The 14237-nt window shown below is 63.0% G+C and overlaps 1 protein-coding gene across 3 annotated transcripts in view; it reads right to left on the bottom strand.

The window, feature by feature from the left end:
• The window catches only part of CARS1 (cysteinyl-tRNA synthetase 1), a 44437-nt gene that overhangs the window by 29511 nt on the left and 689 nt on the right, over positions 1-14237 (bottom strand). For 2 of the 3 annotated variants that reach the window (XM_042957829.1, XM_042957831.1), the window contains exons 2-6: positions 6222-6470; positions 2102-2193; positions 1339-1427; positions 779-875; positions 270-368 (exon numbers count right to left, since the gene is read on the bottom strand). In XM_042957829.1, coding sequence (XP_042813763.1) covers positions 270-368; positions 779-875; positions 1339-1427; positions 2102-2193; positions 6222-6470 — 626 coding nt within the window. The remainder of the gene's footprint in view (positions 1-269; positions 369-778; positions 876-1338; positions 1428-2101; positions 2194-6221; positions 6471-14237) is intronic. The other variant, XM_042957830.1, reaches the window with a different exon arrangement.

The following is a 14237-nucleotide window of genomic DNA, read 5'->3' as shown; positions in this document are numbered from 1 at the left end:
AGAAGACACAGGAGCGTTAGGGACATTGTACGGGCAAGCATACTTTACTGCCACCGTGACAAACTCTGACATTCTCCCGTGAGCGGCAGGCACAGCCCCCTACTCCACGCCCCGTCCAAGTGTGTCTTTCCTGGCGACTTTTCCCACAGGCCAGGGGACCACATGACCCAGAGCTCCGGTGCCCGGATGGCGCTAGCTTTCATTGAGGACAACTAAGGCCCCACGCCAGGGACGGTCAGGAGTCAAGGAACAGACAGACGGGGGCCCACCTTCAGGGCGGCATGAACATCCTCCAGGAGCTGGGCCGCCCGCGGCTGCTTCCCCCGGTACTGCTCAAACAAGTAGTTCTGCCGGGCCCTCTTGATGATCTGGAGAGATGAAAGGGAAACCGGGGTCACGTCCAAAGCACGCCCTTGTCCCTGCAAGCCGGCAGACTCTGAGCCCCGCCAGGCGGCCGGGGAACACCGCCCTCCTCCCGCGACCTTTCTGATCTTCAGGAAATTGGCTGCCCTCCCCATGCCGCCCCATCGCTGCACGCAAAATCGCGTGCCACCCGAAGTCTCGTTGCCACGAAGTACCTCGGGCTGACATCTTATCAGCCGGGTCCCGGTCGTTCAGGTTCTCGCGGCATCTTCGCATCTGAAGACGGACGTCATTCGTACAAACCGCGACGCTAACTGGATGTGTACGGGGCCGAGGCCCACCGTGTTCTACTCACCGACGTCACTTCCTCCTTCCCACCCCCGCCGTTCCGAAAACGGCCTGGTGAGAGCCCCACCTTGTCGTCGATGTCCGTGATGTTCATGCAGTAGAACACGTCGAACCCGAAGTAGTCCCGCAGCACTCTCCTCAGGATGTCGAAGGAAATGTAGGACCTAGAGCACACGGACAGACCTTTCCCGCGGCCCGCCACGCACCTCCCCCCCCAGGGCCACGGCCACGAGAGCAGCCACGGGGGAAGGCTCCCATGGCACCACCACCCTGCTCAGGGCCCGTGACCGCCGTGGGGGCCCCAGCCTGCCGCCAGAGCCGCGGGACCAGATGTCTACACGCAGCCGGGACGCCCGCCACACGGCTGCTGGGCAGGATTCCTGTCACCTGTCCGCATCCCCCAACTTTCCTATCACGGATGTGGGTTACTTACAGAATGAAAATTTTATCTTAGAAATAAGAAAGGCTCGGGGTTGATTTTCCTCTCGAATCTCGGGTCCCTGTAGCAGAGCAGAGATCTCTGAAGGGCAGAGATGCTCCCGCAGGGCCCACACCTCCAGGCGCCCGCAGCGGGTCCCGCCCGGCCACCCACCCCTGCCCGTGCTGGACGCCCGCAGTGGGTCCCACCTGGCGTGTCCCATGTGAGACGCGTCGTAGACGGTAGGCCCGCAGCAGTACCACGTCACCTTCTTCCCGTTTTGAGGTATAAACACGTCCTTTGGTAAAACATGAAGGGATGACCGTCGTCGATGTGTAAGAGGCACCGTGCAAGGTCACCCCAACCAGCGTCAGAGAGGACGCCGGGGTTTGTTTACAACAAATTCAGCAAGGACAAGTCTGTCTTACTGACAAAGGCCATAGACGTCAGGGACGGGAGAGCTCCGTTACTCCGGCTGGAACCCCTGAGACCCCGTGTCCCCGCGTGCCAGCGCGCTCACGGACAAAATTCTAACCCGCCGTGGCCGCAACCAAGCAAACCCCACTCGACTGGGATCCGATCCCGCCTCCTCCAAACCCGGTCGGCACCCGGCAACGCCCACCGGGCCCGCCGCTCTGCCCGTCGGTTTGGCTGGCACCGGGGCGCCTGCCGCCGCCACGTGTCCCCTCTGAAGGCAGGCCAGCGCTCGGCGTGGCTCCGAGTGACCGCGGGCGTCTACGCCTGGGCGGCCGGGGGAGTGGTCAGGGCGCTGCAGGGCCAGCAGGCGGCCCTCCCCTCGAGGACAGCTGTCCTCGGGCCGCACGGAGAACGCGGGGCGAGGAGCTGCCCGGTGGCAGAGCCCGACGCAGCAGCGCCAGTCGTGGGCTCCACGAGGGCACGTGGGCTCCACGAGGGCACGTGGGCTCCCGGGGCCGGCCCTCCCCGCACCCCTCCCGCGGGGCCCCTCCTGACCTTGTTCCGGGTGAGGCTGTTGTAAAGGCGGAGCTTGCACGGCGGAGACCCCGCTGGAGGAGACCACTGAGGCTGCCCCCGCCGACCTTTACCTGCGAAGGCAGAAAGCGTGCAGAGTCACGGAAGCGCACGTCACACCGCAGCCACCACCTGGCTGTCCCGACGCAAACACCGGGTTGCTCTCCATGAACCGCCAGAGGGGCCGAACGAGCGGATCTGCCGGCATCGCCCGGGTCCAACGTGACCCCTTCTCCACGTGGCTCACATTCTGCGCTACGAGCGGGAACACGGCCTGGGGAGGCCCCCGAGGCGTGCTCACGCCCGCCAGCTCCCGCCGGGCCTCACACCCGTGCCCCCCGTTCACGTGCGTGCACAGCAGCGGCGGCCACCGCTCGCGGGTCAGGAGGGGGCTCGGGCCCCGCGCTGCTGGGCTCTAATGCAGCATGTAACTGGGGGTGCCCTGCCCTCCCCCCGGGTTCGAGGGACATGGGCCACTTCCCGGGGCAGCACAGGACCGGCCGGGGCAGAAACTCAGAGAGGACGGCCTCCAGCCCCAGCCCCGTCTCTGTCAGACCGGGGCAAACGAGTGGCCGGCTCCCCCTCAATTGTGGGGCCCACTCCCCACCACAGGCAAGGTGTCCCCTGACTCGACCCTGGAGCGAACTCGTGCGGCTGGGAGCTCCTCACTGGTGCCTGACCGGCTCCGGAAGCAGCGTGGGGCGGCTCTGTCCCCTCGCTCGCCCTCCACGACCCGTCCCCGCCTCAGCACGGTCTCGGGGGCTGCCCCCACTGCTCCACGTGTCCCAGGCCCGGGCTTCCGGCCGGACACGAGGCAGCACTTACGCAGCCTGCGCCCTGAGAGCCCGAAGGGGTGCGGCTCCGTCGTGGGCACCTGGCACCCTGCGCTACGAGCCAGCTGTGCGCCCCGGCCCTCGCCCACGGGGCCAGCTTGGTGCCTCGCCCACGGGGCCAGCTTGGTGCCCGCTCACGGTGCACAGGATGGGCCCCATGGAGAAGTCAGTCCTGGGCACGGCCATTTGCCCAACGTGTCGCATCGGCTACACGGAGGCTGACTTAACTGACAGGCAGAGGAGAGAGGAGGAAGAAGGCGGCCGCCTGTGTGTGTGCACGTGTGCACGCGGGGAGGGAAGCAGGCAGCCGGGAGGAAGGAGACAGGGCCCCACGGGGGTTCCTTGTTCTGGGTAACTGCCAGCAAACCGAGGTGGCCACGGATTCTCGTGCGTGGGGAGGCCCACACCCTTAATGAAACAGCGAGGCTTATGTTAAGGTCGGGTATGTGTCTTACAGGTTCATTTTAAAGGCAGCAAACACCCTCGAAGGAAACTCTCAGTCCGTGACTCAAGGACACTCAACCTGCTGTGTATGATGCCATTAATCTCCTCCCTCACTCGGACCCCCCAGCTCCTGAAACAGAGTCAACACTGCCATCCGGGGTGACTGGGGACACCGGCCAGAGCTGTCACACACACCGATGTGACCCAGGGACCCAGCAGTGCTCGCTCGCACTGCTAAGCAGGAGGCCTCGGGGTTCGCAGCACCGGAGACACTTCCGAGACCACGAACCATCTGAGGGCACAGCCGAAGGTGGAGTCCACGGAGACTGGCCACGGCCTGAAGGGCCACTTCTGTCACACGGGGTGGCGGGGTCAAGGAAATCCGGCATTTTACAAATGGGAACTTGCATAAGGGGAAAATTGGAAGACGTCACACAAGGGCCCTTGATTTAATATGGAAAACTCTCCACCAGCATTCCCCCTGCATCAACCCGGCTCACTTAGCACCAGCGGCCCGCCTCCACGGCGCTCCACAACCTGACCACGCCAAGCCGTGTCTCCCTGCGCTTCACACAGCTCTCGGCCACAGCAGGGGCCTCCCTGGGCATTAACTTCTCATTTGGCTTCCGTCCGAACGAACACGCGTTCGTTCATCCAACACATACCCAGTCCCCTCCAGGCCCTGTCCTGGGCACGGGGCTGCTGTGCGGACAAACTCGGACCCGACAGAACCACACTCCGCTACGAGACGCACTGAAGAAGGCTCGAGGGAGGTCTCCAGAGCACCCCAGCAGGGCCGGCCAGGCCCCCCGCACTGTGCTCATTCCCCTTCCCCGGGGCACAGGGGCGGGCGCATGGGTGCCGAGCTGCACTGTGATGCTCCCAAAGCCATGGGGCCTTCCTCAGCGCCCAGCCCGCCCTGAGGGTCCTGCCCGGGGGACCTGGGAGGAGGGGCAAGGTCCCACGCTGGGTGCGGAGCCCTCCAGACTCGGGGACACAGCAGGTGAGGCCCCGAGCGGAGCGGTCCCCCTGTGCCGGAGCCCAGGAGAGGAGGCTGACGGGGCCAGGAGGAGGTAGAAAGAATGGAGGTCGGGCCGCCAGTGCCCCAGCCTCCGTGGGTACTCAGGGTGTTGAGGCCCACAGCCCCGGGGAGGGACACGGACAGCCCGCGAAAGTCACCAGGACAGAATGCGGCTAGTGGCAGGAGGAGTGACAAGCCAGGTCACGGTCGCTGGCAGAACAGACTTGGAGGGAATGTGGACGGGGGCCGGGGATCGAGGGACCACACGCCCAGGACAGGGCTCCAGAGCCCTCAGGGACGGAGCAGTGCTCAATTCTGGTGGCAGCGAGGGGGGCCGCAGTGCTCAGCTACATCCCCCCCCCCCCCCCCAAGGGACGTGGGAGAGGATGCGGCCTCCAAGGGTTCTGGGACCAGCCGCGCTCACACGACGGAACTCGGAAGGGGCAGAGGCAGGAAACGCTATGGGTGCCATCCAGGGTGCCTGTCCCCACCACCTCCGAGCCGGCCTAGAGCAGCCCCGTCAATGCTCAGGGTGACACTCTGTCTCGCGCGGCCTTCCTCTGTGCGGATTGAAAGCTGTTTGCAGGGGCAGGCGCCCACCTTTACGTCACGATGTCCGTGGTGACACGCGTCCGCACCTTTCTTTCAACAAGGTCCCCGATGGAGCGCGAGCCAGGCCACTGCCAAGGCTGGGGGCCCCGGACCCTGCCTGACCGCCACTCTGGCAGTCTGTGTCTTGGGAGCTGGGACCCAGGGGACAACCCGACACCTGAGAATCGGAGGGGACACAGCGGACGCCACTGACCTCACCCGGGGCACCGTGCCAGACGCACAGGGAGGAGACGACGTACACACGAAGCACCCACCCTATGCTGGGGACGGGGCGTTTGCTGCAGGATCGTCGAGGACCCCACATCACGCCATTCTCTAGGACGGACGACGCCCCCACCGCCGCCCCCTGCCGCAGGGGACCCAGCGCAGACCAGGACAGGGCGACGCTCCAAATGCTTCACCTGAAGACCTGGAAAAGCCCCCGGGAGGCTGCCCGGCCTGGCAGGGCCACCAGGGACAGCATGCGGCCCATCCCTCCCACAAAGCAGCAGGAGAGCCCCAAGCCACGGGGGGTGGTGGCCAAGCGGCTCGAGGGCATCGGGCGATTATGGGGCAGATGAACCCTGGGGTTCATCGCAGAAGAGAAACCACGCAGGGCCCGAGCCCCTAAGACTTTCCAGAAGTATCCCTAAACAACCAGCATCACACGGTCACAGATGCACCGGCACTCACAGGCTGGAGCTAAAGCCAGGTGGCGGACTTTAGCTCAAGGCTGAGAAACGACTTTCTTCTGCTTTTCAAATGGCCCAGTGCCAACTGGTATCGTTTCGGGATTCGCCCGTTCCGAATCCGCTGGACACACACAGCCCGCAAGGCACGCAAAGAATACAGCAGCAGCAGCACGTCAAACGTGAGCCGAGCAAGGAGCTGGCTTTAGAGGCCAGGCTGCAGCCTGAGCGCCCCCCCGCCCCCGCCCCCCCGGCCCAGGGAGCTCGCTCTCGTGGCGGCTCCGCGCCGTGACCACGGGCCGCCACGGCGACCGCGGGGGTCCCGGTCGGCCAGGGCCGCCTCCTCAGCGCAGCGCGTCCTAACCCCCCACTCGGGGCGCCGGGGCGCCCGCCAGGCCGCGTGCTTGCGTGGGGTGCGGGGAGCCAGCCCTGCGGCCAACCTGCGCCACACTGCTCTGGGGCCCCGACCTCGCAGGCGGCCCCCGACGGAAGGCGTGCTCGCGGCTGGGGACTCTGCTACTCACTTGCTTGGCGCCCACAGGGCTCGCCTCTGCCGCAGGCGCCACCCAGGATCGCTTCCATGTGCCTGAACCACCGAGCCACGTGGAAGAGGCGCGTGTCGGCGGGAGGGGCCGAGAGCTGCCTGAACACGTCCACGTCTGCCTGGGACAGTGAGTACCCCTGGACATAGCTACGCGTGCTGAGGTGCTCGTTCAGGGCCTGCACCCTGGCTGCCTCGTCACTAGTGCTCAGGATGGACCTGTAGGCGGGAGCTGCAAAGACACAGGCACAGGGCATCAGTCAGGGGGACGGGGGCCTCGGGCGCGAGTCCAGAAAGACACGAGGCTCCTGCCCGTCAACCCTTTCCCGGCCATGGAACGGCAGAAGCAGACAGCGGTTTCCCGGGGCTGGCGAGCGGGAACTGGGGGGTGGCTGGTGGGGTTCCCACTTGCGGGGATGGGAATGTTCCGGAAATGGATAAGGGTGCTGCTTGCATGGCATTGTAAACGCACTAAAGGCCACGGAATTGTGCCCTTTCGATACGATTTCAATGGTGAATTTTACCTCAACTAAAGAAAAAAACGACTGAACACACACACAGCCCCTTCTCTGCAGCGCACCTGCTATCCGGGCGCGGCGGGGGGCTGAGCACACCCGGTCTCGGTGGGCACCGAGCGGGCCAGGACGCAGAAAGCCTGGACTGCGCCCCTGCACCGGCATGGTCTCCGGCAGCTGGAGGCCTCGTTTCTGGGAGGAACACAGCCCCCCGAGATGCCAAACCTGACGGCAGGCTCCGTCTGCCCTCCCTTAGAGCGATTCCTGAAAGGAGCAGCATTCGGGTGTTTATCTCCTACAAGCCAGAAGTGACTCGCAACCACCTGAAGGCCACTCCTCTCAAACGGCATCGTCGGGAAGGACGGGCCCCGCCTCCAGTCTCTGTGGGAGGACAGATCCCGGACTTCAGTCACCACCAGCCAGCAGGCGCAGCTGGCCATAGCGGCCTGTGACACTCACGACCCTTGGGGATTCTTCGCCTCCTCCACAATACTGAGTTCTGCTCACCCTCCCGCCCCCTTCTTCATCCCCAGGGCTCTGTCACCTGTCACTTCTCCCGGTATCAGTCACGGGGCAAAACCTGTCCTTACCACCCTAACTAACGTCCGGCTGTGTCTATCCTTGGCGTGGGGGGCTCAGGGTCAGGAGGAGCCCCAAGCCTGAGCAGGAGGGGCACAGACCCAGCCCCGCCCCAAAACAGGGAGGCAGGGGCCAGGCTGGTGGCACTAAGCTACAGGCCCTCTGGCCACAGGAAGGAGCCTGGTACCCCCGCCCATAGGTCTGAGCTGCGTCTAAGCCCTGATCACCCCAGATGTTTTACCTTAATTTTCTGAGGGAACCGTGGAAAAAGGACCAGGGCTCATTTGCTTCTACAGACACCCTCTTGGCCTGGGACCCACTCAGAGCGGGAAAGTATGAGCCCACCCCTCTCCCTCTTGGCATGGCTATCCTTCCGGGCCAGCTGCCCGACACTACAAGGTCACTGGGTCACTGTGCGGGACCCACAGCAAGGAGAGCTGCAGGCAGCGAGGCGACGCTCCCCTACACGGCCACGCTCCCGCCTCTCTGACCCTCGTCTCTCCCATCCCTGCTTACCCGCCTGGCCCAATGCCTGGCCCCACTTGCTTCCGCCACGCGAGGACCATCGTGTAGGTCCAGCCATCAGCAGGCAGCGAGGAGGGGGTGGGATGGACCCACCGAAGGAGGGAGGCCCGCACCGCTTCCCAGCTGCTGGAGCGCCTAACAAGGCCCACTTCTCACGGATGTCCTGAACCCCTTCTCACGGATGTCCTGAACCCCGAGTTCTCCACCCACAGGAAAGGGGTGGACGGCGAGGCGAAAAGTCCTCCTCGAGCTCTCACATGAACGCTGTGCTTAAAAACGCAGGCTTGGGGCACCTGGGTGGCGCAGTCGGTTAAGCGTCCGACTTCAGCCAGGTCACGATCTCACGGTCCGTGAGTTCGAGCCCCGCGTCGGGCTCTGGGCTGATGGCTCGGAGCCTGGAGCCTGTTTCCGATTCTGTGTCTCCCTCTCTCTCTGTCCCTCCCCCGTTCATGCTCTGTCTCTCTCTGTCCCAAAAATAAAATAAACGTTGAAAAAAAAAAAAAAAATTAAAAAAAAAAAAAAAAAAACGCAGGCTTTCCCGGAAGCCCACCTGCTTCCTTCCCCAGCGCACCCCCAGGAGGGCTCGGCTCTGCCAACCGGACGGAATGGCCACCCACTCCACGCGGCCACAAGGGGCCACCCTTCCCTCTCAACTGGAGTCCTGCCCCCTTACCAGTCACACTCAGGAACGCCCACCGCCAAGCCACCGGGCAGTCTGGGACTCCGCCTGCAAATGTACCTGAAATGCAGTCCTTCCCCCCGTGGCTCCCACGCGGGGGCCCAGCCCACCCCGTGCCCGAATCTCCGTGCCGCAGGCTCCCCCACGGGCGGCCTGGCGTCGCCCAACACAGTGGCCAGCGTGGCCTGCTGAGAAGTGCAAGATCACATCACATCCCCCACCCCCCTCCTCCCAACCACCCCACCTCGCACGGGTCCCTCGGGGCCCTGACTTCAGCTCCCGCCCCCACCCCGCACACCCTGTCCAGCCCCATGAGGCCCTGCTCACTCCACAAGAGCCTGGAATGCTCCCCCAGACGTGGCCAGGCTCCGCCGTTCCTGGGGCCCTGCTGTCTGGCTGTCATCTTTCCGTCGGCTCTCCCTGGATGTCGCTCCAAATGACTGCCCGCCGACCGGAGCCCCGACCTCGTTTCCGCTTTCTCTCCTTACGCTTACGTGTAACCCGCCACTCCTTTCTTTCCGTCTGCCCCACACCCCCCTTTAATCACTCCGCACATACCCTCAGCATCTAGAACGGAGCCTGGAACATTCTAGATACTCAACACAGGTGCTGAGCGAATGGGGAGCCAGCGGCAGAACACGCGCTCGCACTGCAGCGCTCCCTGCGACGTGCCGGGGGTCGCCGCTGTTTCAGGGCCTGGCAGGCCTCTCCCGGACGCAGCCCCCCCCCTCCCGCCCCCAGCACATTCCCATGGGCGGAGCCTAAGGCTGCTTTTAACCCCGAAGGGCAGGGCTCGCTCCCAGAGGTGCACACCTACAGGGGGCGCGGCTTCCGCTCACTCCGGACCCACGAGGAGCACGAGCATTTCCACGTCAGCTCCCGGAGTTGCCAAAGCAAAGAGACACAGAGGGTGCCCCCCGCCCCGACACTGAAGACGCCCCTGCTCTCCCTCCTCCACCTGGGCAGCTGGCTCTGAGGACCCGGCCCGCGGGCTCTCGGGGAGCGGCCCCACTGCCACAGCCACCCTCCCCCCAAAGATCACCCAGGTTCCCGCCAAACACCGAGGCAGGGGACCCTGATCAGCGGGTTTCTCCACGTTTCCTCCAATAAGCACATACTGTTCTTAACATGAGAAAAACGGGTCAAGTGTCCTATCCGCTGGGCTGGCCGTAAAGCGCCCCGGCCAGGGAGTCCGGGAGCTCTCGAACTCGCGGCGGGGCGGGGGCCGGGCCAGGCTCGACAGGCGCGGAACAGCACCCGCCTCGTAAAGCTGCTGAGTGTTAGTGAAATCACGCTTGTCAATGTTCGAAACGCAGCCTGGCACACAGCCAGCCCCCAGTCGGTCTGCGGCCACTGCCATCACCATCGCCCCGGAGTGGCTATCACGAGGGCTCCCGAAGGAGCTTCCCCAGACGCTACACGGGCGCTTCAAGTCTACCCTCCGGAGCGGCGTGGCCGGCACGGGGCAAGGACCTTGGGGGACCGGGGCGGCACAGTGGGATGCGGGGCTTCCGGGCCGCAGGGGCGCACGGGCACCGCGGTAACTGTGGCGGCTGCATCCGAGTTTGTCTTGAGGAAACAAGCAAAACACAGGTCAGCTTTGAAGCGGCCACGGACGAGGGCCAGAGCGGCTATCAGTCTGGCGGTCTGGCTATCGGCCCCGATGCTGAGATCAGACGAGAAGGCTCCCGGGCTGGAGGCGCACCTGCGGTGACGGACCTCACGGCGGTGACCGTGTGGAGGGGACGCCCGCCACCAGGTCAGGTTGCGGTTCCGCCCAGAAACACGCCGCGGGAGGGACCCCTACTGTTCGTGACAACGTCACTATGTGGCCACACAGTTTAGACTGATCTCTCATCCGCTTTTTCCAATTTAGAAGGCTGAAGTCTTCCTAAGACATTTCCTGAGACCACACAAACAAGAAAACCAGGTAATCCCTCGGCACAGGTAGTAAAGCAAACACCACAGGGAATGAGCTGCACTCCCGACACGGCCTCGCCCCTTCTCCGCCTCTCCCTCTCCCTGCCTCATCCCCCTCTCCCCAGCTCCTGCTATCGGATTTAAACCTGCCTCACCTTCCTCCTCCTCCGCTCAGGTGTGGCCCAGCTCCTCCCCATGAGCTGTGGGAAGGGTACCTGCCCGGCCCACCGGAGACCCGCAGAATCAGAACCTGGGGGGTGGGCTGGGCTGGCAGCCCACTGCCCCAGGGCCTGCAGACCTCAGTGTGCATAGAAGACACCCCCCGCCAACCCCCCCCCCACCAGCTTGCGGAAGTGCGGACCCCTCTGCCTTCCTCATAAGCTCCCAGACCAGGTCTGTTTCTGTTTCCAAGATGAGCCTGGGCTCAGGCGTCAGCACCCCTCCTCCACACACACCCCCCAAAAACTGCCCTACAAATCATGCCCTCTCTGCAAACCCTCTGCTGGCTCCCGGGTTGCCTGCCTGCAGCGCCCCTCCTCCTGGGTCCCCTCCACTCCGTCTCCCTCCGGGATGCTCAGCTGCCCAAGCAGCCCTCAGAAAGGGGCCTGGACAAGGCTTCCCAAACGCATCCCTTCTCCACGTGATTCCAATGTCGGGGAGCAGAGAGGCGTGTGCACCGTGCTCCCCACCACCCAGTCCCAGAGCCCAGGGCACGGCCACCATCCCCTACTGGGCTAAAGCCTGGGTGCTCTGCTCTCAGCCCCACACCACCCACGCCCAGCGCCAGCCCTGTCCCCCAGCCCTGCCTACCTCTCAGGCCAGTACGGCCACGGCCCCCACTGTCCTCCTGCCCCACCTCCACGTGGGGGAGGGGCAGATGATCTTTCCCAAGCCTCAAGGTAAGACCTGAATTCCAAAGGCATGCCCAAGGCCCTGCGGCCCATCTCCCGGCCCTCCTCCGCCCACTGGCCTCAGAAACTTTCGGGAAAGCTGTGCCCTCTGCCAGGACACTCACTCCTCATTCTTCCTCTGGGCTCAGCCTCCATCGTCCTCAGGACCAGAGTGTCAGGGGCTCACCGGCCTCCCGTCCTCCACCTCCAGGCTCTCCTGGCCTACCAGCCCACAGCTTGCTGCCACTGCTTCCGTGTGGAGCCACCCTTGGGGTCCCCACATGCCGTCTCGCCCGGCGGATGGCTGGCAGAGAAGGGCGCGCCGAGGTCTGCAGCCTGGAGAGTCGCGGAGCCCGTGCTCTGAATAAGCTGGCAGTGCTTGGGCCACCAGGCAGCACACGCTCTGGGAAGTGACCGGTGGGGGGGGGGGGATTTCCACGTCCCGCAGAGGCTGTGACATCCTCGGTTCCAGCCCACCCTGGCGCTGACCCGCCTCAGCAGAAGGGGCTCGCCCTTCACTGCTGTCACCCAGCCCTCTGCCGGATGGCTCGCCCTTGCTCGCATTCAGGGCTCCGGGGCCCCGCGGTGCCGAGCAAGGCAGGCGCTCCATGCGCGTTCACGGGGTAAATGGCAGGTGACAGATCCATTTAAGCAAACCTTTTTCAACTGCTCAGTGACACTTTTCCACCGAAACAGAAACTATAACGCTCTCACGTGGCATTGCACAGACCTTCTGGTGATTAGAAGCACAGTCTGCTGCCCAGGTAAGCGGGTGCCGGGACACCGGAAATGGCTTAGTTTCTACCCCACGGGCACCTCTCTTACAACTTTAAAAAAGTAAATACCGGGAAATGTGAGTTCACAACTGAGCTAATAGTTGCAATCTATGAATACACACGTTCCGTTTTTCCTTGGGAAACCCAGCAGCACGTTGCCTTGATCTTATCTGTCCCGACACGCTCTGGAATTAGGACCCTCGTTGTTATTCTGAATGGAATCGGACAGATTATCATCAAAGGCAGCACGGGATCGTGGTTAAGATCCCCACTGTGGTCTGAGATAGACCACAGAAGCCTGGCTCTGCCTCTGGCTGTGTGACCCCGGACAAATCACTTCACTCCTCGGAGCTTCAGGACTCTCGCCGGTCCAGGAAGAGAAGCGCAGCATCTACCCCAGAGTCGCTCTGAGGACCAAAGGCCCGGACGGGTGCATGCAGACCAGGGCCCGGAAGGCGTGCAGGCCGAGAACAACGCTACCTACGTGATTATCGCGAGGACCCTTTGCACTGCATCAAAAACGGAACAGCAAGTTGGACCTCATGCAGAGCCACCAGAGGCTGTGAGTCTGCAGGGCGAGGCCTCTGAGAGGAGCCGAGTGCCCCCAGGGGTCCTCAGAAGAGTCACCGGAACCTGGGAGGGGCGCGTGCCTTCAAAACACAAGGGAGAGGCCGTAAACCCAATGTCATCATAGGGGACCAAACAGATGTCCTGAACCACCTTAGGGAAGACAATCTGAAATGGGAAGAATATTCTAAATGAGGGTCTCTTTCAAGTCTGGGAAGATGGTCACTTTTGATGACTCATAACTTTCAGAACAAAAACTTTTCGGGAACTGGAAACCAAGCACATCTACAACTCTGGCACCTAATATACAGCCCTTTCCAGTTTCATTTTACTTCCAGTCTCCTCAGAGGGTGGTCTTAGGGTGTTGTCTTTGAGGGAAGCCTGGGGAACAGGTGGGGGGGGGGGGGCGGCAGTAAAGGAAGTACAGGTGAGCTGTGCCCTGGGGCCAACTCCTGGCTGGGACATGTGGTCCCAAGGCACAAGACTACAAAAATCTATCAGTGGTCCAGACATCCTACCGAGGCCAACTCCTATCAAGGCTCCAAAAACCTCAAATTCTAAAGCAATTAAAGGAAAAAACCAATGAACCAAAACCACACTTTCATTAAAAAAAAAAAAAAAAAAAAAGAGCAAAGGGGGCGCCTGAGGGGCTCAGTCGGTTAAGCACCTGACTCTTGATTTCAGCTCAGGTCATGATCCCCATGGCTTGTAAGACGGAGTCCCGCGTGGTTTATGAGATCCAGCCCCGTGTGCTTGGGGACTCTCTCTCGCTCTCTCTCTCTCTCTCTCTCTGCCCCTCCCCCACCTCTCAAAAATAAACTTAAAAAAAAGAAAAAAGACAAAACAACAGAAGGCAAGACAGCAGCTCTAGTCTCAACCCAGACACACAGCACCTATCCCGTGCCAGGCGCTGTTCTAAATCCGTCGCTAGTAATGACTCCTTTAAGGGCCCGCATCCTCTGCGGCCGTACGCGTCACCCCTCTGTGCTGCGAGAAAGGGGCACAGCTGGGACCCCAGCCCAGCCGGACCGGCTCTGCGGTCAGGGCTGGGAAGAACGATGCTGTTTTACGGGAGTCTGGGTGGACACCTGTCCGAGGGCTGTCTGGCGGCAAGGCAGGTGGGGGCAGTGCTGGAATCCAGGCACACCTGTTGGGTGACATCCAGCGTGCCTGGTCTGTGGGCACTGGTGTGGGACAGCAGCCCCGGCACATGGGTGCCTCTCACATCGCTGGGTTTCCCCACTTTGAGCCCCAGAGACCTCAGGAGCAAAGAGGAGGACTGGGGGCCAGGAAAGCCTTGACCAGCCTACACTGGGGGCAGGCCGGCAGACTGGCATGTAATCGTCACCAGCCAAGAGCATAAGAACTCTACACTCAGAGTGCTTCCCGAGGGAAGTTTGCTCCAGACTTAGGAATCCTGGTGACAGTCTCTGGTCTTGCCAGCGGCTACAGCCTTGCGAGCCGGACGGTGGGAGAAGATCCAGTGCTCTGCGGAGGTCTGCCTGTGGACTCACTTGTCCACCCGCTGGTGGCATCGGTGACCCGGGT

The sequence above is a fragment of the Panthera tigris genome, chromosome D1, assembly GCF_018350195.1.
Source record: "Panthera tigris isolate Pti1 chromosome D1, P.tigris_Pti1_mat1.1, whole genome shotgun sequence".
Taxonomy (NCBI): domain Eukaryota; kingdom Metazoa; phylum Chordata; class Mammalia; order Carnivora; family Felidae; genus Panthera; species Panthera tigris.
The sequence above is the reverse complement of the archived record's forward strand: the minus strand, read 5'-3'. Positions and strand labels throughout refer to the sequence as shown.